This window comes from Rattus rattus, chromosome 18 (assembly GCF_011064425.1).
Source record: "Rattus rattus isolate New Zealand chromosome 18, Rrattus_CSIRO_v1, whole genome shotgun sequence".
In the NCBI taxonomy this organism is placed as follows: Eukaryota; Metazoa; Chordata; class Mammalia; order Rodentia; family Muridae; genus Rattus; species Rattus rattus.
The window spans coordinates 15,826,360-15,854,122 of NC_046171.1; the positions used below are offsets into that span (position 1 = coordinate 15,826,360).

At 44.5% G+C, this 27,763-nt stretch overlaps 1 protein-coding gene across 2 annotated transcripts in view; it reads left to right on the forward strand.

The window, feature by feature from the left end:
* The window catches only part of Bicc1 (BicC family RNA binding protein 1), a 242,517-nt gene that overhangs the window by 125,707 nt on the left and 89,047 nt on the right, over positions 1-27,763 (forward strand). For both annotated transcript variants that reach the window (XM_032888580.1, XM_032888581.1), the window contains exon 3: positions 6,119-6,188. In XM_032888580.1, coding sequence (XP_032744471.1) covers positions 6,119-6,188 — 70 coding nt within the window. The remainder of the gene's footprint in view (positions 1-6,118; positions 6,189-27,763) is intronic.

Consider the following 27,763-nt stretch of genomic DNA (forward strand, 5'->3'; position numbering starts at 1 on the left):
CGTGGGCTCCTCCATCAGTGTGGAAGAGAAGGCAGACGTATTGGGTGTCTGTGCTCAAACAGTATTTGCTGGTCATGGCACGGCTGTCATCCACCTGAACTCATAGTAGCTGTGACTGCATGCACACTGTCTATACATGGTCAAGCCAGGCAGTGTTACATGGTCAGTGCTGGGGGAGCTTATGGAGTCCCATGCCTAGCTGAGGAGCTCTTGGGAATTGCGGTGGGGCAGGGGGGATTCAGTTTGCTGTCTTCTTCAGGAATGCAGGCCCTGAAAGGCCACCCAGGAGCCCACATTGTCAGGGCTAAGAGGACTCAGAAGGTTTAAAGAAGAGAGCACATGAACTTGAAAAGAAGGAGGTGATAGGGTGGGTAGAGCAGAAATTGGAGGGTTGCCCAAAACACACATGTATGTAAAAAAAATTCTCTATCAATAGAAAAGTAAGGGCTGGAGAGATGGCTCAGGGGTTAAGAGCACTGACCGCTCTTCCACAGGTCCTGAGTTCAATTCCCAGCAACCACATGGTGGCTCACAATCATCTGTAACAGGGACCCAATACCCTCTTCTGGTGTGTCTGAAGACAGCTAAAGTGTTCTCATATAAATACATAAACCTTTTAAAAATAGAAAAGCAAAACAAAAGCTGCACCTATGATTTAGGAAGTGAAGGTGGGTAGATTTGTATATTCGTGGCGTGCTCTCTCCATAGTTCAGCTGCTTCATAGTGAAAGTCAATAGTCTTAGCGACAATTTTTTTTTTTTGCTATAAATGTTTGCTGTCCATCAGATCTGATAGTAGCATCATCACTGAGTTGTGACTCCGTTATTCCTGTTCTGTAATAATGAACACAGTAAGCCTAATTAACAGAAACTTGAAAGTTATTCAGATGGTGACATGGAGGTCTTAGCCCAGCCACATCTACAGCCGTCCTGTGATGCATGTGGCCAATCAGAAACAGGCTGGGCTTGACTGTTTTAGGTGGACTTTTCAAAAATCCCTTCTGTTGTCATAACATAGAGGATTTCTACGTGTTACATGGGAGCTAAAGTAAATTAGAAAAAGTAAATCCTTTAAATCTTCATGGTGTGCTGGCTATAATGTTGCATACTTGTAATCCTAGGAGCCTACAACTTGAGGGGCTGAGGCAGAAGGATCGAAGCTAGCCTGGGCTATATAATGAAACATTGTCTCAAAAATATAACCTAAGGAATGATTTAATGTTTACAGAAAATTATTCACCAAGTGATGTTTACTCTTTGAGTTTGGGTTTGAGGAAGATATAAATACACAATATTAAGATTTTAAGAACCCAGCTCTTAGGGGCTCAAGAGGTGAGTCAGTTAGTAAAGTGCCTGCCACTCAGGTGTGAGGACCTGCGTTCGAAGCCCCAGCACCCAAGTAGAAAGCTATCGTGGCCTACATCTGTATCCTCGGGACTCAGAGCTGCAGAAAAGAGTATCCTAGGACTTTATTGGCCATAAAATCTTCATAAATCAATACTTTCCTGGATCAATGAGAGATCCTGTCTCAAGAAATAAGACAGAGGGGCCAGCAAGTTAGCTTAGCAGGCTGAGGTGCTTGTGGCCAAGTCTGATGACCCAAGTTCAGTCCCAGAGTGCGGAAGATAGAAGGAAAGAGCGAATTCTTAAAAGTCGCCGTCTGACTTCTTAGACACTCGCCACGATGCATCCACCACCCTCCGCATCCTGTGCACATGAAAAAGTAAACTAAAAGGAAAAGAGGGAGATTGACAGATGACATTTATTGCTGACCATTGGCCTCCACGTACAAGTGGTATGTGAATGTGTGCACAGAGTCTATCTTGAACTCACTTTCAGGTTTTTTTTATCCCCTTTGGTGCAGAGAGCAGTCCTTCTCGTTTTTGTCCAAGGTTTTGTGGCTTGGCATGCTTCTGCGTTCTGTAGCTTAGCGGACACAACGGTATTTATAGTTTTATTTCCATAAGGAAGCGAGAGGCGTTTGAGGCCATTTCACAATGTTGAGGTCACTTTTTACCTAGCTGAGGCCATCAACATCCTCCTGGGAGAGAGGTGGTCAGAGTTAGCCACTTAATCCAATTAGTCCTTGGATGGAAATCGGACATTTTGCACCGAGTATTGCCTTACATGTGAACCAAGGCTCACAGCGGGTTTCTGGGAAGTGACTTCCTAGTAATAGCTAAGCGACCTTTGGGAACACACGAGACCCTCTTATTAAAGAGAAGTACGTGCCTCCACCCACTAGAAAGCCACAGAACTTTCTTCCTAGTCCCATAATTTAAAAGGATACTTTTTTCTTTTAAACGTGTATAGAAGGTGAGTTGAAGTCAGCAGTTTATTTCCTGGGCTTTGGTCGTGTGGCACGTAGCAACTACAAGAGCAGAAGTCACAGAAACAAAAATACGACAGAAGAAAACCCAGAACCATTTTCTTTTTCTGGATGTCACTTCAGAAATTGTCTTTTTTCCCCCTGAGACTGAGATGTTCATTTTTCTTGCTGGGGGCTTCATACGGTGTCTTTCCAAGTCTTCCCGACTTTACCTCTTCTGGCCCCCCTTTTCGTCCATTTTGGAAACCTTTTTGCATAGCTCGATGTGTGCACATCCCTTGAGCTGTCCCGTGTTCTGGAGTCATCCCCATCTCTCTGGCTCTCCTGTGCATGGAGCTTAGGGGCTTCCCGAACCCCTTCACCCTCCCCCTCCTCCTACCTTTCCCGTTTCTAACTTGACTGGGATACACCCGCCCTGCCATCCTCCAAGAGACCGATGAGTAATCCGCTTAACTGATAAGCTCTTGAGGGGAAACTTCTCACTCTGGAAGCAAAATAAGCCACTCCATCCTGCTGTAGCTTCTTACCTGGTCGTCAGTTATTAATACCGAAGTGACAGTCAGTCACACGAGCCTGAAAGTCTTGGTCTGTGCCACGTCTTGTCTTTAAGTCTGTTCGGGGTCTATCCACACATGCAGATGGTAGGAAACCTGATCCTTCCTCACAGTACAAATTGAGGTTCAAAGGATCTCTTGTGCTGATGGATGCTCTTCCGCGTATCCTTTAGAATCTTTCTTTCTTTCTTTTTTTTTTTAAAGATTTATTTATTTATCATATACAAGTACACTGTAGCTGTCTTCAGACACACCAGAAGAGGGCACCAGATCTCACTACAGATGGTTGTGAGCCACCATGTGGTTGCTGGGAATTGAACTCAGGACCTCAGGAAGAGCAGTCCGTGCTCTTAACCTCTGAGCCATCTCCCCAGCCCCTTTCGAATCTTTCTTATGCACTCATTCTAAGCTAGCCATTCCTTAGAGTCATTGGCATCAGTAAGCATTTAAGGGCTCCATCCATCTTCTCAAGTCCTTGTGGCTGCTCAAGTAGTAGATACTACAACTAATCTACATAGATGGAGAATGAGACCAGCTTGTCCCGCATGACATAGTTAAACTTGACTGAGAATGGTACCTCACTCCAGTGAGGTAGCTAGGTAAGGGCATTATCAGAGCCATTTTGCCTAAACATACCTGGTGCTTGCTGTGTGCTGGGCATTGAGCTCAACTTTAATCTTTCGGACTGTGTAAACGCAGAAGGTAAGAGGACACTTGCTTGACATCAGGATAAGAGAGAAGGCAAGTGTAGTAGAGAGTCGGGGTGATTCTAACTGGGTGACGGAAGGATGGGAAGAATCCTTGAGCAGGCGATGGGTGGAGGTTGAGTGTGAGAAGGATCCTGGACTGGAACATGGGAAGGGAGACCAGTAGATTCACAGGTCCCAAAGCGGTAAGGCAGGGAGGGGACATCATTTACTGTGCAGTCAGAAGGGGACGTCTACTGCACAGCTAGAACACAGGCAGTCAAAAAGGATAGTATTATTTTATTTAATCATTTATTTTTTGAAAAGGTTTGCTGTGATTATACTTAGTAATATAATTATCTACATAGCTGTATATGGGCGTAGCAACAGTTAATAAAAAAGACACCATGAGTTTTGAAGACTGCCAGGAGGCATCTATAGAAGGTTGAGAGGGGAGAAAGAGAAGGGGAGAAATGATGTTATTACGTCATAATCTTAAAAGCGAATGAAATGGTTTTTCTAAAAGACAAAGAAGTGCTTTTCTGTTGTGTGTATTTATGTGCCCCTTGTGTGTGCGGTGCCCACAGAGTTCAAAAGAGGGTGTCAAACCCCCTGCAACTGGAGTTATAGATGACTGTGTGTAGTCATGTGGGTGCTGGGAATAGAACTCAGGTCCTCAGTAAGAGCAGCAAGTACTCTTAACCCCCGAGACATACTCCCTTTTTTTATCTTAATTTTTTAATACTCCTGGAGAGAGTTGGGCTGGGTCGCCACATTCTGTAATCCCAGAAGTTCGAAAGCTGAGACATGAAGACTAGAGATTTGAGACCTTGTCTCAAAACAACAAACAAACAAACAAACAAAAAAACCCCCAAACAATCCTCCAAAAACCAAAAACAACCACATCCCCAAACAAACCCACCCAAACCAAAACAACACTAGAACCCAAAACCAATAACAGAGTTAATCAAGTTAATGCTGATGTCAACTCTGTTAATTAGCAGAGGGGAGGCAGGCAGGGACCAGCAGGTCTTAGAGGGTGAGAAGCTCCCCTTTTTCTTCTGGATCAGATTGGTATATAGACCAAGCATAGACAGTTGTGGCTTGGATTTTTGTTTTGTTACTTTCAAGTAGAAATATTTTCCAAGAAAAACAGCAGTTGGGCCAAGGGACCAGTAAGCGCTACAAACAAGTCAGCGGCAGCATACAAGTGACGTTTGACCTCGGCATCAGGGACACAGTGGGGCTCTGGAGCAACTGAGGCCCCACTGGCATAGCACACAGCAGGCAACTGTTGTCCGTGCCAACCAAATGCTGTCATGAATTCCTTGTACGGAATCCACCAATTTTTCCGGAAAATCAGAGATCTGAATCGCTATGCCAAGTTCTTGGACGTTCAAATGTTGGCCCAACCTCTAACATCCCCGACAGCAGACAGAACCCATGAGTAGGCTTGCCAGCCTTGAGGCGTCTGCTGAGAGCTGTCGGGTGCTTGAGTGAAGGAGACCTGCGTTAACCATTTACTCTCACGTCTGGTACACAGGCCAGAGGAGGAAATCAGTGTTAGTTGTGTTCTTAGTACACAACTTAGTGTGTGAACTTAGTTAGTTGTCGTCACCATTGACTTGTTTCGTTAACTCTAAATCCATATTAGAAAATAAGTCTCATCTTGCTCTGTCTGGTCTCTGCCGGGTGTGGGCTCTGAGTAGTTATGGACGGTCTCTTGCTGCTAGACCTAGAAGTTGCCTGGTGTTACTTTGTTGCCTCTTCTTTTCTTGTTAGTTTTCTGTTCATACAAAGTGGGGAATTGACAAGGAGACTCTGAGCCTTTCCGATCACTTGTGGCTTCACTTGTGCTGCGGTCTGTGACTTCTGCCTCGTCACGGCCACCTCCACTTTCCCTGACACTATGTACTAGGCTCCTTGTCGTTCCTTTCCTTCTGCTGGTATTATCTGCATATATGAGTGGGCAGAACTAGGGCAAACACCCATGGGAAGGATGACGGGAAATGAAGCTTTGTGAAGGGATGCTGTGTTTCGAAGTATTTCATCAGTTTTAATGAAATACAAATGTGTCTAGAGAGAAGGGTGGGGGTGGGGAGTGGGGGGTGTTTCATTGTGGGGAATGGGAGGAAATCTTCATTTAGTATGGCTTAACTCTTAGTTTTGTATTACAGAAGTCACGTCTGGTATATAGATGATGATCTTGATGAATTTTATTCAGTTCAAGCATCTCTCATGGTCCTGGCAACAAGCTGGGTTAATTACTTGTCCATGTCTTGTTTCTGTTAAAATTCTGGAATCAGGGAGAGAACAACAGAGACTTGAATACTATCAATAGATTCAGGGCTTAGAAAAACACATCCCCTCGTTTCCCTGGAGCCTTTAGAAAGATGTTTGCATTGTTTTAAGCTGAGATCATCTTGTCGTATCAACACAAAGCTAGAAACACGAAAATAAGATTTTTTTCCCCTTTGAACGTGTGAAAATCTTATCTGTAAATACAAGTTCTTAATTGAGTCAATATTTTTCTCTTGATTCCTGACTCAGATCATGGAGGAGACAAACACGCAGATTGCATGGCCGTCCAAACTGAAGATCGGGGCCAAATCCAAGAAAGGTAATTTGGACGGGGGGAGTAGGTATGTTTGAAAAGTGAGCTTCCGGAATTGCTGGGGAAAAAAAAGCTTCGGTTCTGTTCACCTTTGTCCTCGAGTGCTTGTCAAATAACCGTATTTGGGGAGGATTTTCATGACTAAAATAAATAGGTGGATTTGCGGCAGCAGAAAAAAAATGTTTAAATAATAGTATTACAATAAAAATATTACTGTAATAGACTTCACAGTAACCTGTGCTCTGAAGGATGTCTGTCAGATCAGCAGACATGAGGAATGGCAGTTCTACATGGGGGTCATAGCCTGTGTTCCCCTTGTCTAGACTTTAAGGTGGTTTTTTTTGTTGTTGTTGGTGGTGTTTTTTTATTTTTTTTTTTTGTTTTTTTGTTTTTTTTGTTTCGTCATAGCCTAGATTTAAGAGACGTTGTATATAGTGCCCTTCTTTCGTGTGAACAAACTGTAGACTTCCTCCTTTCTCAAATGAATCTTTTCCATCTACCTGACAGTATTAGACCAACTACATTTTAGAGCAGACATTTCCGTACCTTACGCCTAGAACTGCCTACCCATAGATGGTCAGAGATGGGAGGGAACACTGACTCACTTGTTTTTTTTCTAGGATCCTGTGGTATTCTCAAATGTGCCTTTTCAGTGTGCATTTTAAGAATACACATTATATTTACATATTAACATTTATTGATATGTTCTATATCACATTTATATATAAATAAAAATTATGAATATAAATATGTAGAAATATAACAAAAATAACAAAAAAGAAATATAACATATACTATATGTATATATAAAATAAATATATAAATATATATTTGCAAATATACTATAGTTTCAGCCATCTTGCTGTGAATACTTAATGGCTATTTCTATAGTCATAGGGGAATAATACAAATGCCACCAAACGGCCCCACATATAGCATTCCTGCAAGCTGAGCCATGTCATGTTGTGTGGCCTGCCCTCTGTCTTGTTGTCTGCCCTTCGAATGGTTGCTGCTGCTGAGTTTGTCTTCTTGCTCTAGCTTCTGGGACCATATTGCTAAGTGACAATTTAACCTGGCATAGAGTCTCAGTTCCCTTTCATGTCTTAGTCTAGATTTCCTTCGGTCTCATCTTGTGTTCCCATCTTGTAGAATAGAAGTAATGTTACAGAGCATTTGGTGTGTTCGATGTGTGTGTCCGTGTCTGAGTGTCTTCAACTAGACAAGGCAGGCCTATAGAAACTTCAGACTTACTGCTTTTCATTTGGCTCCTGGCGACAAGGAATCGGGACTGTTAGTTTTAACCGGTCGAAATCAGACAGGCTTCGTTTTCATGCGTAGTTCCAAATCTTTGTATAAGCCATGTTTGTGCTCAATGCTAAAGGGGATGCTCCTAATTAATTGAGACCTTTTGTCACATGTCCGGCTGTCTCATCCTCACTGTGCAATGGAAGAAACCGGTGGGTCACCTGTCGTTTGTTTGACTGTTAAAAAAAATAATCCCTGGTTGACGCAGCGAGGAACTTGAAACTTGAGCGTACCCCGGAGCCCCATGCCCTGTTGTTGGGTGTTTTTACTTAAGAAATGAAATTAACTGCATTGCTAGCTTAATGAGAATGAAATTTAACCAGTCCCCAATGGAAACCCTGAAGAAATAGGAATGTTAAGGCAATTTGGGATGATTTCAGATGTCTTGTTCTTGTAGCCATGGTGATCTTTTTTCCCCCGTTCTCAAGAGCAGTTGTTGATAAATTTTGTTATTGGTATTGTTGTTGTTGTTGTTGTTGAAAATGTGGTTTTGGACTTTAGAGAGCTGGGGACCAGGGAGATGAGTGGTATCGTGTTGTGGTTTTGGGATGGCTTCCGTCATTGACACCCTTGAATCTCTGGGGTGCTCCGCTGTGCCGCACATCCTGGTGATGGATCACGCTTCGCCGATACAAGAGCTTCAGCGGCGCATCCAAGAGTATTTGGGTCAGCTTTCTCCCGGCTGATGTTAACATCTGGATTTCTGCTTAGGAATTGGCCCCTGCAGGCTCAGGTCTAACGGACTTCATTTTACTTTTCATTATTTATGAAGTACTCTGACTGCACATAGGACTACACAAGGAGAAGAAGATGTCGGATGCCGGGAGAGATCAGGGAAGAGACGATCGATGGCGTGCCTCGGAGGGATTTACTGTTCAGTTGGCTCGATGGCTGTTATTGAAACAAGAAGCCGATCGATCCTTTTTTGGCCTAACATCCTGCTCAGCCCCTTCTTGATATCAAACGGAATATGCGTATAACGTATGCATCCCTGTTCTTAATTTTGAGATGGAATTTCCACTGTATTCTGGAGCTAGTAAAATTAAACAGCAGGAGGGGGTTGGGAAGGGAATTATCTGCTCATCTGGTGGGCTGTTGTTGCCTTCCGTCCCTGCGTGTTGTAAGAGAGGGGGGGGGCTATTTGTTTGCAAGCCTTCTCTTATTCCCAGACCTCATTATGAAAGAGACTACAGTATGCCTGTGTGTTCCTGGGCCCGTGCCATGTCCTAGATTTATTGAATCCAAACCCCATGGTGGTGTGAAGGTCAGGGATGTGTGGATACCCTGGATTGTGCTGAGGAATGACCCCGCTATGGGTTTGTTTTCTGTGCTTTTAGAGTGCTTTGCCTGAATATTTGAGTCCACATAAACATTTTTTTTTCACGGCCCCCACTCATCCTACCTGCCGCCTCCTTCCTCTTACCAGAATCCAGTTTTGCGTTTTCCAAATTTAGCTCCCAGTAGCTCCCTCCAAACCTTATCTTTTAAGCCCTCGTGTTTGCTTTATCGGAATGGCTGCCCTGGTGCCTGTTCGGCCACGTTGGCCGAGGCGCTGGCGGTTACTGCCTGGCACATAGGCAGAAAGCCAGAGCCTGAGTTTACTTCAGTTAGAAAATTCAGATTCTTCTCTAGAAAAGTTCTCAACAGTTCTTAGGTGGTGACCCAGGCAGAGGCCGGCTGGGAATCTGTAATTTGACAAGATCCTATGGTGGTCGTGAAAGGGTCAGACGGAGTTTGGGAAACGAAAACTCACCACCTGAGAGAGAAGTATGATTGGTCACTAAGACGACGATGTGGAGTCAGGTGAAGGGGTAGGGGCAACCACAGCTGACGCCCACCCTCAACCACCACGATGCTGCTTGTCCTGCTGTCCTAAGAGCCACACTGCTGCAGAAGATATTTCCGTCATCTTCGTTGTCCCGAGACATTTGCAGTGAAGATAACCTGGTGCTATCCGCATGGTTCCTGCGTCTCTGTGCGAAAGAGCATCCAGTGTTTTGTCTTCTCCTTTCCCCGCTCACGTCTTCTTATTCTTCACCCTCCTCCCTCTTTCTTTCCCCTCTGAGCGAATGCTTGGTAGAATGGGGGTAGGAAGCATATCAGCAGGGTTATTTTCTGCACGGTAGTTTATAGAAGTGCACACAGACAGGCAGACACACCGTGCCTGTGTGCTTGCGTGTGTTCGCCTGCATGCACGTATGTGTGCACTCGTGTGCACTCACATGCACGCGCTCATGTAGACTGAGGAAGATAGAGTTTTTATAACTATTCCCCAGAGTGTTTTGGGCTATTGGATAAGGCAGAAGGTCCATTTAAGACACAAGGAATGGAGAAATTTAAGATCCCAGCAACAGGCAGGCATCTGAATCAGTGACCCCAAGATTCTCTTCAGGGGAGTCACAGCTAAGACAAATAAATACTTCGTGTTTCTTCTCTCCTGCATGAATTCATTTTGCGTGGGAGAATATAAAACTGAAGCTCTTACAGCCAAAGAGTTTACACAGAGAAAGCTTGAGGTCTGTGCTAGCGAAGCCAGTGTTTAAGGATTAAAGTGTTTGAAACTATAAAGTTTTACTAACCTGGAATAACTTCAGGCGGACTTCTCAGTTTCTGAGTATGCTTTTCTGAGCTCTGGCCTATTTTAAGTTAAAGGAAACTTCATTAAAATACGAATAGCATTTTGAACAAAGTTTGCTTTTCCAAATGGAACTCCGGCTAGAGCTGCCCTAACAGAGAGATAAAAGCAGTTAGTAATGAGAACTTATCGCAGAGGGATGGCTATGCTGCATACTCAAATTGGACAGGTCTGTCTCTTAAATTAGGTAAATGTTTTCCTTGCAGTCTTCTCTTCGCTTTTAATGGGGTCATCAATCTCTTCGTAGACTGGTGAAGGTAAAGGGGGTTCCATATTAAAGTCTTTGTGTCCAATTCCAAGTGACTGGGGGGTCAGCATGGATGGAACTTTGTTCTAGAGTTAGACAAAGTAGCAGGCACCAGTCTCCCCACAGGTGGCTTCGGTGACAGTTTACGATTGGCTACCCCACAGGACCAGCAAGGACAGCAGGCATTCTCTGGATCACTGGGGGCGTGTCCTGGCTTGGAAGTAAATAGGATCGCATCTGGCCCTTCTCTTTCTCCCAAAAGAAACAAGAGCATCGCCAACATTTCCCTGAGATTTTATTATTTTTGGTTGCATCCCCTGAGAGCAAACAGGTATCTGACAGGTCTTCTTCACATGAGGAGAAACTACACACTCGTTACTGTTTCCTGGGGAAAGTGTCTTAGGGGCTATACATGGCCAAAGAGCTGATGCTTCAGTATTCAGAGGAAAGAGAATCAAAATATTCCCATCAGTGTGCAACCTGCTCCTGTGTCAGAAAGTTGTAACCTTGCCGGGATGGATTAGAAGACAGGTTATGAGACACTGATGGGACCTTTCACCCCATCTGTTGCTGGGCATATGCACGTGCGTATTATTAGATTATAATGCTGTGTATGTGGCAAAGGGAAGCTGTAGAATGTTAGACTTGGTTGGTACTTTGTTCTCTAGAGGTCAGGATCATGCAGGTTGAGTTCCAGGGCATAGTCAGCCCTCGTACTCCTTGTTTTGCCTCTGGTACGTAGTCAGCCCTCAGCTCACAGTTGATCATGCTGACACGAGGACCCTTGATGTATGTGAGAGTCGAGCCATGGTTTAGAATAATGTCTTTCCTGTTTGAGTGGCAACCACTGTTCTGAGGAGCATTGGCTAAAAAACTATCTCTGTCTCTGTCTCTCTGTGTCTCTGTGTATGTCTCTGTGTCTCTGTGTATGTCTCTGTGTCTCTGTGTCTCTGTGTCTCTGTCTCTCTGTGTCTCTGTCTCTCTCTGTGTCTCTGTCTCTCTGTCTCTCTCTCTCTCTCTGTGTCTCTGTCTCTCTGTGTCTCTCTGTGTCTCTCTCTGTCTCTGTCTCTCTGTGTCTCTCTCTGTGTCTCTGTCTCTCTCTGTGTCTCTGTCTCTCTCTGTGTCTCTGTCTCTCTCTGTGTCTCTGTCTCTCTCTGTGTCTCTGTCTCTCTCTGTCTCTCTGTCTCTCTCTCTCTGTCTCTGTCTCTCTCTGTGTCTCTGTCTCTCTCTGTCTCTCTGTCTCTCTCTGTCTCTGTCTCCCTCCCTCTCTCCCTCCCTCTCTTCCTTCCTCCCTCCCTCCCTCTCTTCCTCTCTCTCTCCTGTATAAGTGGTGGCCACTGTTGGGACAGAGGCGAGGATTTTCTTAACTTTCCAGATATCCTGTTAAATGTAATATTATACATCTGATAGGGCATTTTTTTTGTTGTTGTTGTTGGTTTGTTTTTTGAAAGGCATCTTCCATTAACTTAGGAAGCACATTCATTGGCATTGAATAGAGATGTTAGAAAATAATAGAAACGGGGAAAGCAGGGACAAGACAATCCAGAGGTGAGGAGCCATAGCTACAGAAGGCATACCTGGTAAAACTGTAGCTGCAATACAGGAAGAACTCTTAAAGAATCAACAGTAACCGGCAAACAGCTCAGAATGTACTCAGACGATCCAAACAGATACTTTACCAAAGGAGACGAGCAGATGGTGAGAGGCTGACCATCTATGTCTCGGGGAATGGTATGTTAAATGAAATTCCACTTCATGCCTGATAGAATGGCTCAAGTTCAGAGCCCTGACAGGAGCAAATGCTGCTGATACAGTGTAGCAACTGGAAGCTTGAGTCATAGGTGGTGGGCTGCAGGGCGGTAGGGACGTTTTGGAAGACAGTTTCATGCAGAATTAAAAGAGCCTTTTCATAATGACTCAGAAATCACACTTCTTGCTGTGGCTAAGGGAGTCAGACAAGCCTCACGTCCAGGGAAAGCCCGCACGCACATGGCTTTGTTCATGGCTCTCAAAACTTAGCATGAAGAGATGCTCTAAGAGGTGACTGGATGGATATAGCCATGCACCATGGGGCTCATAGCTAAAAAGACATGAGCTACCAAGCACTGAAGCAGCTGGGAGACTTCAGATGCACATCCTTAGCGACTTCCTTCTCTTGGTAAGATACTAATATACACTCATGTGCCCTCTGTGGGCTTTTGTGACTTTTTTCTTAGTACTGAGGCATATCTTCCACTCATCCATTGCATTTGGTTTCACTGATTGTCCTCCACTTAGCAGGATGCCTAGAGATATTCTTCAATATCTACTCTGGGATTGAGAACTCACTTTCTTGTTAGCCCTATGCAATATTCCCTTTAAAGGACATTTTGGTTTCTTGACAGAACCTGCTTGACAGAATATTGCTAGTCCCACTGTGTGTATGGAAGTGTGTGTGTGCATAGATGTGTATATAAGTATGGTTGTATATGTGCATGTGTGTATGTATATGTATATGTGTGTTCATGTTTGTGTGTATGCATATGTGAGTGTGTACATGAGGGTGTACATGTGTGAGTGTGTATGTATGTTGCGAGTATATGCATGTGTGCATGTCTGTGCATGTTTGTGTGTATGTGTGTGTGGGGGGTGTGCATGCATGTGTGTATATGTATGGTGTATGTGCGCATGTATGTATGTGTGTGTGTTTATGTTTGTATATATGTATGTGTGAGCATGTGAGTGTATGTGTATGAGTGTGTGTGTATATGTGTGTGCATGTTTGTGTGTGTGTGTGTGTACTATAACTGATGTGAGAAAGGATGCAGCTTGTTCATGGTGAGAAGTTACTGAAGTTCATATATTTTATATTGCATGAACAGTCTATTTTAGAAGCTACCTTGTGATCAGGTTCGAATGACAAGGGTAACTGTGCAAAATCACTCACTTGTGTCTTCTCAGTGTATTTCGTACTCCATGACTTTGGCTTCAGAGCTTTGGGACAGACTTTCTGTCCTTTGGTTTTATGCCTGTCGACTTCCATTCCCTACTGGCATATGTCTCTCTGATAAGTGACAAGCCCACGGGTTTCTGACCATCATTATACGTTGTCACAGGGGCGCTGCTGCTCGTTGTCACAGACTGGAAGTAGGCACCCAGCTTCAATGGCTTCCCAAATCCTGTGTGGACCTTTCCCAGTTTCTCCCTCAGCTCCATCAGTCATGGTACTGCTGGAATAGATCCTAGTGACATCTATTAGGCCTGTCAGTAGCAATTAAATTATTCCCACGAAGGGCTTCGGCAGTCGCTGACAGAACTGAGCTGTTATGTGGTGTTGTTCATTAGCTAAAGATCATAAATTGTGGTGGCGTCTACTTTCTACCCAGTGCCCCTTTGGGGCCATTACCGAACGACTGATAGCTCGTTGTTGCATTTTTTTTACACAGGCCTTGGATAGGCAGAGGCATTCTTATCAAAAGATATTAAAGGGATTTCAGGAATGAGGAGGTATGTTCCCTTTCTATCCTCGCTGCCAGAGATTACTCTCAAGGCAAAATAAGTTCTGCCTGAAATAAAAATAAAAATCACAGCCTCGTAGGCGTGGCTTTGGTTACTCGATTTATATAGACATTGCGTCTTTCTGTTGTTGGAAGATAGACTTATTCTACCCATAGTTTTGCAGTCAGATGTCCTCAGAAGAGTAAGGCGTGGAGATCTTCCTGGTCAGGACACAAATAACCTTTTATTTTTGTGTCCGTTTGAAATGCCACTGTATGCGTGTAAGGGATGACCAGGTAACGTAACTCAGCGAATCTGTCTCATGGCCAGCAGGCTGAGTTCTGTTTCTTCTACACTCAGAGTGATCTGTCTGTCTGTGTGTGTTTTCAGGTTCCGTGAAGTTTCAGAAGTAGAATTCCTAGGCTACAGGATGTGAGCAGCTCCAATGTTTTCCAGATTTGCATCCGTCTTCCAAGCGGCTGTTCCACCATGTGGAACTGAGTTCTAGAAGGGAGAGACAGCTCCTTGGCTCTTGGCCAACCTCCGATACCCAGTGAAAAGTACTGTTATTGTTGTATTCTACCCTTTGTCTTAGTGTTCTCTAGAGTCGCAGAACGTATGGAATGTCTCTCTCTATATATTAAGGGAATTTATTGTAATGACTTACAGTCTGTCATCCAGCTAACCCAACAATGGACAGCTGTGAATGGGAAGTCCAAGAACCTAGTAGTTCTTCGGTCTCACAAGGCTAGTTGTCTCAGCTGGTCTTCTGTAGAAGTAGGTTACAACAGAGGTGCCAGCATGTAAGTGCAAGCAGGTGAAGAAAAGTGAGTCTTCCTTCTTCCAATGTCCTATGTAGGCCTCCAGCAGAAGGTGTGACCCGGTTTAAAGGTGTGTGCTTTGTTCCTAGTTGACCTTGAACTCCGAGATCTCCTTGCCTCAGCCTCCTGGGATTTAAGGCATGCACTACCTTGCCTGGACCTCAGCTTTTCATGACCATTATGCCTCAAGATCTGGCTCACAGGTGTGCCCTCCATGTCTGGATTGTAGTTTATTCCAGAGGTAGTCAAGGTTGCAACCAGGAATAGCCGTGACGCCCTTAATGAGTAGAATGGCCAAGCATTTCCATATGTTCGTGGAATGTTCGTGTTCTATTGAGAGCCGTCGATCCCTCCTCCTGGCTGTTGCTTACACCCTTTCCTTATGATAGTAGCTCGTCCCTCTTGCATTCTTTCTAAATAGTCTCGCTACTTGGATGAAGTTTCCTAAGCATTTTTGTCTCACACCACTTGTTCCTCTTGACGGTATAAGCGTTCCACCTACTATTTCCAGTACAAACTGCAGAGAGAAGCAGCTTGACTTTAAACAGCAGCGTGTCGATTTTTAAAGGCTTAAAACAAAAAAAAAGTGCGTGTTAACATGCAGAACTTTGGAATGCGAATGTAAATTACCCAAAGGTTAGGCCTTCGATTTTAAGAGCATGAAAATGGGTGTCTGTGTTTATTTTGTCAGGACATGAGAAGCCCTTACAAATATTGTACGAGAGTCATCAAATTCCAGAGTTTTCTTGGCAGGGTAGAAAGGATACCCAATAAATTGCTTGGCTCTCTTTCTGGCTGTTGGGCTTTGTTTCCCCATTCTAATGGCGAAAGTTTCCGAATCGTTTCCAATTCCTTATATTCCAGTGAAGAACGAGTAACTTCGGTGTGTTATTTGGGGTTGGCTTTTGTTCCGTCTCTGCCCCATCTTTTTCTCTAGAGACGTTCATAACTAAGAACATTCAGGTTTGGGAGTGGTTTCCCTTGTCTTACCATTCAACTTCTTACCAGGATGGACACCGGTTTCTGACCTTCCCCACTTGGGATGTGCCACCTGCCTTTTCTGTGTGGTCCAAACAGTCTCTCAGGTGTGACCCAGCATAAGGGGAGCCCTGGTTTGTCCTACTTAAGTTGGGAATTGTGTAAACTAAGAAGGGGAGAAGAAAGGAAAGGCCGTTTTCATTCACCGAAGATATTAATATTTGCGGTCAACCACTGTGTCTTGATTTCCCTTGTTTTATAACCCAGTGAGTGTGTTTCCACCCAACCCTCCCAAGCTTTCTCTTGGGTGAGTATCTCACAGGATTTATACCATTGGCAATTTACAGACATTAAAAAAAAAAGTAAGGTCACTTTTAAACATATTTATTTTTAATATTGTAAAGTGTGTGTGTGTGTGACCAGAGGTTGACTTCAGGGCCTAGAGATTCATTAAGCACTGTGTCACCAAGCAACATCTCAGTCCCCAGCCCCCACCTCCTTTTTTAAGCAGCCTCTACTGACACTTGCTATCACAGGTGGCTTCTCCCAAGACTGCAGACAGGGTGAACACTTTGTCTCCACATTTAACTCAGCTCCTGCTGTGGGCTAACGTTTGGTGTATTTACTGATCAGGTTTGAGTCTCTTGGATTCTTGCCTTTCCTTTTGTGTATAGAATCTTATTGATATCACATGCCCAGTACTTGAAAAGCAGTTGAAGTGACAAGTTAGGGTTTAAGCTGTTTGCCTAATCATTAGATTTAGGATAGACTAGAAGCTAATATATTCGTGACTTAGGTTATTCTGGTATCTTTCAGATGACTTTTTGATTTAGTTAGGGTTTCTGTTGCTGTGAACAGACACCATGACCAAGGCAACTCTTATAAGGACAACCTTTAATTGGGGCTGGCTTACAGGTTCAGAGGCTCAGTCCATTATCATCAAGGCGGAAGCCTCCAGGCAGGCTTGGAAGGCAGACTTCCTGGAAGAGCTGAGAGTCCTACATCTTTATCCAAACGAAGCCAAGAGCAGACTATTCCGGGCAGTTAGAAGGAGGGTCTCAGAGCCTACCCCCAGGGTAAAACACTTCCTCCAACAAGGCCACACCTCCTAATAGTGCCACTCCCTGGGCCAAGGATATTCAAACCACCACACTTGTGAAGAAGGTAGGAAACAGTCTCAGCGTCTAGACGCTAGTGTTCCCCACTGAAAATAATTACCTCAGCAAAAGATAAGCCACCAGAGGATGTGCTTGAGTCCACTAGACACAAGACTAAGGCGACAACACCTCTTTCAACGAAACGTCAACCTCTGTTTCATGACCGCCATGAGTAACTATCGCTCCCTTGCCTGTTCTGACTTCAGGCCAGCTTTCTTCTCCATCCTAGATTAAATCTGCTAATATCACTAATGAATTGCCTATATTTCCTTGGGTGCTTCCAACCTAAACTTGTCCGCTGCCTACCCCTTGTCAGAATCGCCCAGGGCAAACCCAAGTAACCTCTGTCTGTTGGGATAGAGATAGGAAGAACCCGTGGCTCCTTTTCCTCCAGTTGCCGTGGGTGTGCTTTGCTGAGTGGCTACTCTAGTGAGCTGAAGGAGTTTACAAAACACGCATCTTAGTGTCTGCCCTTGGGGCTGAGGATTCCTGCTCTTCTCACTTAAGAAAATGCTTTAAAATGTCCAAATTTGCCATCGCCACTTCTAGCTTTGAAGAGGAGGAAAGTGGGGGCCACAACCAAGGGAGGTATTTTTAGGGTTTTTATACTTAGTATGGATCTGCAAAGGTGGGATGAATTTGAATAATGGAAGCGGTGGAAGAAACAACCCTGAGGGGAAGACATGTGTCTTGAAGAGGGAGGGCATGGAAAAGAGAAAACCTTGATTACGCCTTGAAAGGCAATGAGCCCACGAAAGTCTCCTCTACCCCATAGGTCTCAGAGGCCCTGAGACTCAAGATACAACTTTATAGAATTAGCTGACCAGGTCAGTTTGATCGAGCCCGTAGTTGGCTGCTTGCCCACACTGGTGACGCTGTGACTTTGCCCCGGGACCAGCTTCCGAGTACCGCCAACTCCAAGATAGCTATTTCCTGTGCATACTGATACCTCCTATCTAGTATTGGTCTCTGTAGACCTGCCTGGGCTCTTTGGCAGCCCTGAGGGAATGATTTTTGAGCCACAACAGCCTGGAATGTGCATGAAGATTCTAGCTCTTGAGTATCCAAGGGTAGCCTTCAACAAGGGAAACATTGGAGCCCCGTCCACTCCCTCTGTAGGGCAATTGAAGACACTGTTCACATCTCTGTGTGCTCGGGGGGAATTGAATCCTAGCAGCGACTGCTGTATGTCCTGAACATCATTAGCGTTTCATTGGTCTCAGTGACATTCCCAGTCTGACCTGTGCTCCTATGACTGCCTTCTGAACTCACTGTCCTATGTGACACAAGCCAACCAAGGCTCCTGTCTTCAGGTCTTCTGGAAGGAACCGAAACGAATGTGAGTGTCCCGGATACCTTCCTTGAGCTAATGAACTCACTGAGTCCTTGTTCATTGACAGCTCTGTGGTCTTGAGAAAAAAAAACAAAACAAAACAAAATGAGTGTGGTTACCTCCAGTGCGTTTTCTCTAGCAGTGCAGAAATATGGCAAGATGATTTAGAGTTCATGGCTGGTTTTAAAAAAACGAAAGGCTCCAAGCCATCTGCAAAAGTATTAAGGTGTTCCCAAGTGGAACATAGGCTCGCGGAGTGGTTTCCAGGCACATTAGATTGTTGTCAACAAGAAGAAAAATATACACTATAGTGAGAATCAAGAGAGGGAGGGTCTAAAAGCCCTGACTTCAGCATTCCAGGAAAAAAACCTCATCGGCGTGTGAGCAGAGAGAGTTCCTGAGCTCTTGTCCTTGGGTGTCGCCCAGGTGGCTCAAAGCTCCCAGGCCCTTGGCAATGCAATTTGGACACGGTTCCTGCCAGAATAGAACCCACAGATGATTAATCATGGAGGTTGGGGGGTGGGCGTGGGGGACCAGCCATCAGATCACGCCTGTCAACTCTCCTGAATGTCACAATGAGCCGTCTGAGCCAAGTTAGGGAAATATTTCCGTTTCTCTCGATCTATTTCTTAAGTGCGCTCCGTGGGGAATCCGAAGAAGTTACTTGATGGCGATAAACATTTGATTTCCCTCATTTTGCTGTTCTTGCCTGTGGTGACAGGAACATCCTCCTGGTCTTTGGAAACTCATTGTTGGATGTGAGTCCTAGAGATATGGCAAGAAGACGGCTTTTCACGGAAGGCTGCAGTGAAACCATCCAGTTTCCATGAGCAGTCTTAACCTCAGGCGCTCAGCCTTGAGAACTGATATCCGGCTGGGAAAGGCAACCACGCCGGGGTGGTCCCATCTACCTCATCCTAGGAGTGAAGCCTTAGTTTTTGTTTGTCTGGCATTCTACATTGGACCCCCATTTTAGACAAGAAAATCACCTCTATTCCCCCCGCCCTCTGGCTCCAAAGCCTGTTAGACTGTTCTTAATTCAACTGAAATGAGTTTACATTTAAATACATTTTGGTTAAAGAGTTCATATATGTGGTCACCGTCAATCACATGAATTAAATGACTAAAACACTGTTCTTTAGAAACTTTGTTTTGGTCAGAAAGCATTGAGCTCCATTGTCCATAGAAGCATTGTAGGGGAGTAAAATTGTCATGAGCCTTGGAGAAAGGCTTTGTGGGAACAGGATCTCCAAGGACCCTTGTGGCAAAGACAAGGGTTCAGTTCAGCTAGTATTCAAAGGTTCCTGTGGCAAACATGGTAGGCGGCATAGAGTTGACACAGGGTATTGATGTGAGGTGGGTGTGTTTTTATTTTATGATCTTGTTCTTGCTTTTCCTGAAGAGACTTTTGAGTATGCTTCTGGACTGAGAGACTGCAGAGCAGACATGAACTCTGAAAGAAATTCTTTGCTCCAAGTTCCCCTTTACAAGTGTGACGATAAGGTTACTGGTGTTGAGGTAGAAGTACCGCCCGTGCTGAGTCCTTCAACGGACATGTGGCCTCTGCTTGGGACATAGAGTAGCTTCAGTAACCCCTCAGCTAGGGGTCAAACATCTCATGACTGAAGCCACCAATCCTGCCAGATGTGAGCCCGAATGAATGTTTGGTCTGTATCAGGTCCTTGGCTGTTTGACGAAACAGATGTGACTTATTCCCCTGAGTTTGAAAAGGAGGGGAGGGTAGAAAGAACGTTTTAGATTTGAGGTAGAGAGGAGAAACTTCAATCTACTTGAGAAGTGATGGGCCTCTAGTAGAGGATGTTTGAGTACCTGGGGGAACTTCAGATGCCTCAGGACCCCATCTCCAGAAGGTGTGGTGAGTACAAACCTCTCCAAATGGAGTCGAGCGGCTAGCCGAAGCCCGTGTGAATTCGTAGCTGCATTTCTGAGGATAACTGGGCTCTTTCCGACTTTTCTGACCACTCATTACTGATCAAGACAAACCCTTTGCCTCCATGTCGCCATGGTGTGGAGGAGAGGGTGTGCATCGGTTAAGGTCTGAGCGATGGCCGTGTCTGTGGGTCCCTGGTGCATATTTAGTCTATGACTGAGCAGTGTTCATCCTCATCAGGGGAGCTTGACTAAATCAAATCATACTCTTTGGACAGATAAAACGAAACCCGTCGAAGACTAAGAATTCAGTAAGCTGGAAACAGTATTGCCGTGGTTGTCGTTTAAGTTGTTGCTTGTGACTTTAAGACGGGAGCAGGCGAGCTCACGTTTCTGGAGTAAGAGTTCCATGAATGGAAGGACGTCTTATATAACAGCCCGCCAGCGCTTAGTAAGCCAATTTCCAGATGTTCCAAGCCCAAACACCTCATAACTTATGCATGTTTCCCTGGGGTGGGGGGTGGGGGACTTAACATTATCAGTTGAAGAAAATGACTGTGGCCATGGTTCTGAAGGATTGCATAATCTAGGAAATTCATAACTTATGACTTATGTAATGGGGAGTCACACCATCTCCTGGCGTTTTACAAAGTGAAAAACAAGATTCTTACAGTGAAGGGAAAAAAGGAAGAATTTTTGTGTGCCTTGGGCACCTGTGTTGTTGGTGGGGTTTTTTTGTTTGTTTGTTTGTATTGTTTTCGGGTTTTTTGTTTTTTGGTTTTTTTGTTTTTTTTGTTTTTTTTTTTTGAAAGACAAGATAGGTGTGATCTGACCCATCTGTCTGGATCCTCCTTCCTGCCTGTAACAGAGAAATCTACGTTACTTTTTTTCAGCCCTAGGGCATCAAAGGCTATGGGGCAGGGCCACTGCAAAGCCATGCATGAGATCACTTGGAGTCACATTTGAGTGGTCTTTTTCTGCTCCGGATGTCCCTCTATTCCAGGACGGTGGCTTAGCTGGAGTCATCATTTACACTTAGCTTTCTATAACAACCCCCCAACATAATGCTTTACATAACAGAGCCCCCCCTTCCCCCCATTTTTATAAGGCAGAAATAATTAACTAAAAATAATATTTTTCTGGTACTGCTAACTTAACAGGGAGCTCTACATTGAGATGCCCTTTATTCTTAGAGGGTGGCAAAACCCACTTTCATATAGATTTTTTAAAAATTGGTTATTTTATTTATTTACGTTTCAAATGTTGCCTCCCTTCCGGTTTCCCCTCCATAAACTCCTTATCCCATACCCCCTCTCCCTGCTTCTATGAGGGTGCTTCTCCAACTTCCCACCCACTCCCACCTCACCGCCCTAGTGTTCCCTTACACTGGGGCATTGAGCCTTCCCAGGACCAAGGGCTTCTCCTCCCATTGATCCCCAACAATGCCATCCTCTGCTCCATATGCCATGGGTCCCCCCATGTGTACTCTTTGGTTGGTGGCTTAGTTCCTGGGAGCCCTGGGGTGTCCAGTTAGTTGATATTGTTGCTCTTCCTATAGGGTTGCAAACCTATAGTTCTTCAGTCCTTCCCCTCGCTCTTCCATTTGTCAATGCCTTTTAAAAATGTATCTGTGTTATCTTTCTTATATCCCCGAGGGATTAGAATGTGTTTCTTGTGTAATAATGGTTTTAATTAGGAGAACTTTCAGTGCTATACATATGTTTTCCCTTCCCCGTTAAATTTAAGGCTTTGCAGTTTTGAACGAGCAAAGTTAAAAATAAAAATTACGAGGGGTTGGAGCAGGAGATGGCTCAGCAGTTTAGTCCACTGAGTGCCTTTCCAGGGAATCCCGGTTTGATTCTTGGCATGCACAGGGTGGCTCACAACCATCTGTGGATCTAATCTCAGGGGATCTAACACCCTCTTCTGACCTCCACAGAGACCATGCTTGCATGAGGTGCACACTCATGCATACAGGCAAAACACTCATACACATAAAATTAATCTAATTTTTTTAAAGATAAAAAAGTGTATATTTGTATCTTTACACTTCAGGCTGGCTTCAGGGATCCTCCTGTCTCTGCTTCTATCATATTGCTCCCATCACTGAGATTACAGGTCACCGCGTGTGGCTTTACATGGGTTCTATGGTTCCAACACAGGTCTTCATGTTTGTACTACAAGCGCTTTACCCATAAGCCATTGCTCCAGCCCCCTGTTGAGCATCTTCATCATGGAGTCCTTCTGAGATCCTCAGATAATGTTTTTCATTACACTTCATAGGCACCAATTAGCTCTTCAGCCTTCTCACTGTAGGCTGCTAATACCGTGCAGTTGCTTTCTGCCTTTTGGGTGAACGTAATGGGCCTTCTCGGTGTGAAGTCGTTAAAGATATACCCGTGGCCACGGATCGCTTCACAGCTGCCTTCCTGAGGTCGAAAAGCTCAGATCATGGGGACCATCTCAAGGAACATGGTTGCTCTAGAGGAGGGCCGACCTCAGAAGGTTGTTGGGCAAGATGAAATGTTAGGCTGGTAGAACTTAGCAGACTTCTGAGGCAGGAGGTGAGGCGGGTATGGGTGTGTGGGCTTGAGAAAGGTAAGCATTTGATAAAAACAGCAGCCCTGACCTCCCTGGCTCTGTCTTAAAAATGCTGGATTTCAATACAAGACAACTGGATTTTACCAGGAAAAGGGGAATTTCCAGTGGGAGAGTAAGAATTTAATATATACGAGATTGAAATGTTCTCTCATTCTCTCTCTCTCTCTCTCTCTCTCTCTCTCTCTTTCTCTCTCTCTCTCTCTCTCTCTCATTCAGTTTTGTGTGTTTGCCTCTCTCTGAGAATGCGGAATGTCTATATATCTGAATTTTGTTTTTTCATTTTTCAATGATTTGTTTTCTATATGAGTTATTCCTGTTGTTACTTTGTATTTTCATGCACATCTGTGTATCATGTGCATGTCTGATGCCTGTGAAGGCCAGGCGTCAGATCCCCTGGAACTGGAGGACATAGTAAGTCATTGTGAGCTGCCCTGTGGGTGCTGGGAAGAAAACCTAGGTCCTTTAGAAGGGCAGCCAGTAAGTCTTAGCTACTGAGACATCTCTCTAGCCCCTAAAGATCTAAAGTTCTTACACAGGTAAGTTCAGAAATGATTTTCATACTCTAGGACTACAAAAAAGATTCTCAGCGAAGTTTCTCTGAAAGGGGACTGCAATTTGCATTAAATATCTTTAAAACCATATTAAATTAGTTTAGCAGCAGACTGGGCAATATCAGTTAATGGCTACTTAAAGATTTTTTTTTTTTTTTTTTTTTTTTTTTTTTGGAGCTGAAGAGGCCAGACCCAGGGCCTTGTACTTGCTAGGCAAGCGCTCTACCGCTGAGCTAAATCCCCAACCCCTTAAAGATTTTTATGTATATGTGTTTCTGTGTGTGTGTGTGTGTGTGTGTGAGAGAGAGAGAGACAGAGAGAGATAGAGAGAGACAGAGAGAGAGACAGTGTGTGTGTGTGTGTGTGTGTGAGAGAGAGAGAGAGAGAGACAGAGACAGAGACAGAGAGAGTGTGTGTGTGTGTGTGTGTGTAGGTGTGTGTGTCAGTGTGTCTGTGTCTATGTATGCATGTATACACACATGCAGCACATCTGTGCAGCTGCCCCCAGAGGCACTGAGGCCATTGGATCACCGGCAACTACTTACTGATGGTTGTGAGCCACCATGTGGTTACTGGGACCTGAACTCAGGACCTCTGGAAGAGCAGCAAGTGCTCTTAACCCCCGAGCCATCTCTCTAACCCTCATTCATGGTTTCTTAATACTATTCAACACTTCTAAATATGCTGGAAGATTGACTAAAGTCTGTCATTGGTAAAAAAATCAGTACCTATGAGTCTTTTTTCTTTTTAATGAATTCCTGAGAAGAGAAGGTTTTGAAACGGTCTTATGCATAGGGAATGCTGGGAGAGGTCTGTAAGCCCTTGAATAATGGTTGCAGCCTTGACCACACCCCTGCATGAACACATGGATATTGTAGCCTCAGTCCACCAACCTCCTCCTCCCCACCAGGACAAATGTGATTCTTACATTAAAAACGGTGACCCCTATGCTGATGTCTCCTTCCTCGGGCATTCCCGGAAGCCAGTGGTTTAAACGCAGATGCCTACAGTACATTCACATGGAGATTGCTCTTAGAGGTGACATGGATAGGGACCGTCCCTCTTTGGGAAGTCTCTCCCATCTCCAGGCATCATCCCTGACACCATCAGCTGAGCCTGTCCCCGAGGACACAGTTAGAATATCTGTTCTCTTGCTGGCCCGTGTTCCCACCTTCTGATCATCCACCTGTAATCACTAGCTAAAGAGCTGGCTGTTGCAAATGCCAACACCACTTGCCACATTTAAGTATGGCTGGCCTTGGTTGTCCAGAGGTGTTTGTCTTTCCCATTAAGAGATTCTTCACTCCAGTCAGCGTCATGAGAAGGTCCCTCCTGGGCAGCTACGGAAGCCTCCTCCCTCAGTCAGGCCCTAGAACAGTGTCTGCCACATGGCAGGAGACGGTTATTGAAGGCCCTCAATTGTGCAGCCTACGCGTCATCATGGGAAAAGCCCGTGACTGTTGACGCTCATCCACACAGGAGTCTGGGCAAGCCTGGGCTATATTTAATTACACCTCTGCCACCCCGACTCTGACCCTCAGCCACTAATGGGTAGTGAGCGCTCTCTGTGACCTGCTACCCTCGCAGGGCTTTCTAGGTCACTGTTTCTCCTCAGGTGCCAGAGGCTACTTAAATTGGAGCCTATGATCATTATGATAAATATGTTCATTCTGGGAACGTTTGAAAGCCCTTTCTGGTTAGCATAAGATTTTTGGCATGCCTTAGCTGTGGTCTTTGGCTCTAAATTCTTGCAACGCTGACATAGTTGAGTTTATTTTTGTTTTAAATACAACCCCTCCTGTATCCCGGCATGTATATAGACCCATCACCATTTTGCCTCTCTCTACTCAAAGCCAGAATTGGGAAAAAGAACAGTCTTGGTCTAGGAGTCTTGATACTAATGTTTTTTTCTCACTTTACCCTGATGCTGAAGTGAACTTGTAATATTTCTTTGTCAACGTAATTTCAGGGTTTCAAAAATCATGTTTGGATTTTCAGGAAATTGGTGGTAACTTTATATTAACTGAAAAATAAAAACCACCAAATTTAAAAATTCTCAACAAAGAGGCAAACGGCCCACTTTTCCCACTAGGAAAAACTTCTTTTCTGAGGGAATTTGTCGCCAAGTTTACTGCGGTGTTGGGTACAACTTGACCTCTTGGCACATGAAGAAATCGTTTTCTTTGTCTATGTATTAAATCAGCATTTTGGGAGGGGAGAGTTCTCTGTGGTCTATAATGAGAGAGCAGCAGATTCAGACATGTGTCTTTTCCACATCAGCCAGTGGGTCTGGTTTCTCTGTCTGTCAGGCAGATCTGGGGAAGACTGCATTCCCTCCCTAGGGCCAGGCAAATTCCAGTTCTTTGGGGAGTAAATATAGAAAAGAAAAGGTAAGCGTAAACAACCGTGTAAGGCTGACTGGTCAAAGTGCAGGGGATGGTATCTTTGGCGCCCTAAGGCACATAGGGTATCTGAATCATACCCCTCCTCCCAAGGCTCAGGGAACATTCCAGGAGAGGGAGGTGAAAAACTGTAATAGCCAAAGGTCAGAAAGGACCGGACTCAACCGTTGTCTCTGGAAATGCTCACATACTCACAGCAGCTCTGGTGGCCCGTACAAGATCTGCACAAGATCAATCCAGCCGACATTCCAACATGGAGCTGGGAAGGACTTACTAACTTCCACTCCAACTGAGGGGCTGTTGATAATTGATAGCTTCAGGAATGGGTGGAGCCAATTTTCTTTAAGGGCGTGGCTTCTGGCAGTTAGACCAACGCTCCAAAGGATGGCTTCATACCCATGAGTGTATGAACAATGAACAGCACAAATTGGTGATCATATTTATAGATCTGTCTGTATCTGTATCTATGTCTGTATATCATGACGTTGGAAGGGGCCAAGGTTGAATCTGAGAGGAGTTAGTAGGAGAAGTCCTGACTGTAATCAAAATATATTACATGTGATTTTCAAGGAATTAATAAAATACTAATAAATATTAATATAATTTTAATAAAATATTATATTTAAAAAATAGTGATATACTGAAGTATACCTACCTTAATTTGAGGTAAGTTGCTCCCCAACTTAAAGTTTCCTTCCTTCTGTCATTTTCTCTCTCTGTCTCTCTGTCTCTGTCTGTCTCTCTGTCTCTGTTTCTGTCTCTGTCTCTGTCTCTGTCTCTCTCTCTCTCTCTCTCTCTCTCTCTCTCTCTCTCTCTCTCTCTCTCTCATGCAGCATATGTGCTAAGGCACACATGGAGCGATCAGACAACTCTGAAGTCAGTTCTGTCCTCCTGGATCCCGGGTATTGAACTCATGTCATCAGGCTAGATGGCAGGGTCCTTAACTGACTGAATTATCCTGCTGGTGCACTCTTCCCATTTATGAGGAAGAGGGAAAAATCTACAGAAGCAGTTTGTTTTATGCATGCGCTATCCTGGTGAGGACACACCGACGGTGTTCTTCTCTAGCTCCTGGCTACCATTTCCACTGGAGCAGGGTACTGCTTGGGAAGGGTCTCCTATCTGGATGCCACGGGAAAGGCTGTTTCTCTTGTTCCAGATCAAGCCGGTTGAAAACAGCATCCCTATTGAGCTCTCCTGACTGCACCATGCTACCCACTACTAAAAGTCTTGTAATAGTACCTGTTGTCATAATTTTTTTCAGCCTATTGTAATAAACATTCAACTTCTCTTACCCATTACCCAGCAGAGGTAGGGGAAGAGAAAAGTGATTAGGATACAGGGGAAGTGGACCTGTTTAACAGTAGTTCTTTGGGGGTGAGCTCAATCTTTTTGGCAGCAGTTCAGTCCCATAGCAAACACCAAATATGAACCAGCAGCTGCAGACCAGGCCTCTAGGCAGGCAGACACCACAAGAAACCCAGGAACTTTGCAATCAGTTCTTGGCAAGTTTCTCTCAATGGAACTCAACAATGCTATGTAAGGTGAACCCATACATGTGTGTTGTTAGCAAAGAATAGCGAGGTGGAGTAAAGTGATCCAATATTCTGTGGGGTCATATTTATATTCCTTCTGAACATAATGCATCCTTTCATATGTCTGCTATAGAAACATCCTTTCTCCTGCGCACCCCAGAAAACCATCATTCGACATAACCGACTTCCAAAGAAACGAGAAGTTTCCACGGCAAGTGCCTTCAGGATCCTTCTTCTCCTGTGCTTTGTGTGCACAAAGAAGGGATTGGTGTTACTTGGACTTGACCGATATTAATGATAGGAAAAAGACTATGAAATAAGCATTTCTCCTGAGCTGGTGATATTGGATCAGCATTATCAATAGACAGGTTTGAGCATCAAAGAAATTCACGGAATTCTCATCGATGCCTCAGACTGCTCGCTCTTAGTTCCCCGAGGTCCTCAGGTTAGAGGAATTAGCATTCCTCAGCGTCGCTGCATTGTTAAGCTCATCCCCAAGTGAGTGTAGAATGTCCTTCCTAAATTCATAACTCCATTCTGTGTTCCTGTATTTGATGCTTCAGCCATAATCCCAAGAGTTAGTTCCATACATGTTTCTCTTAGGCTCACCATCTTTTTCATCAAGTACTTTTATCAAATACAAAGTGCC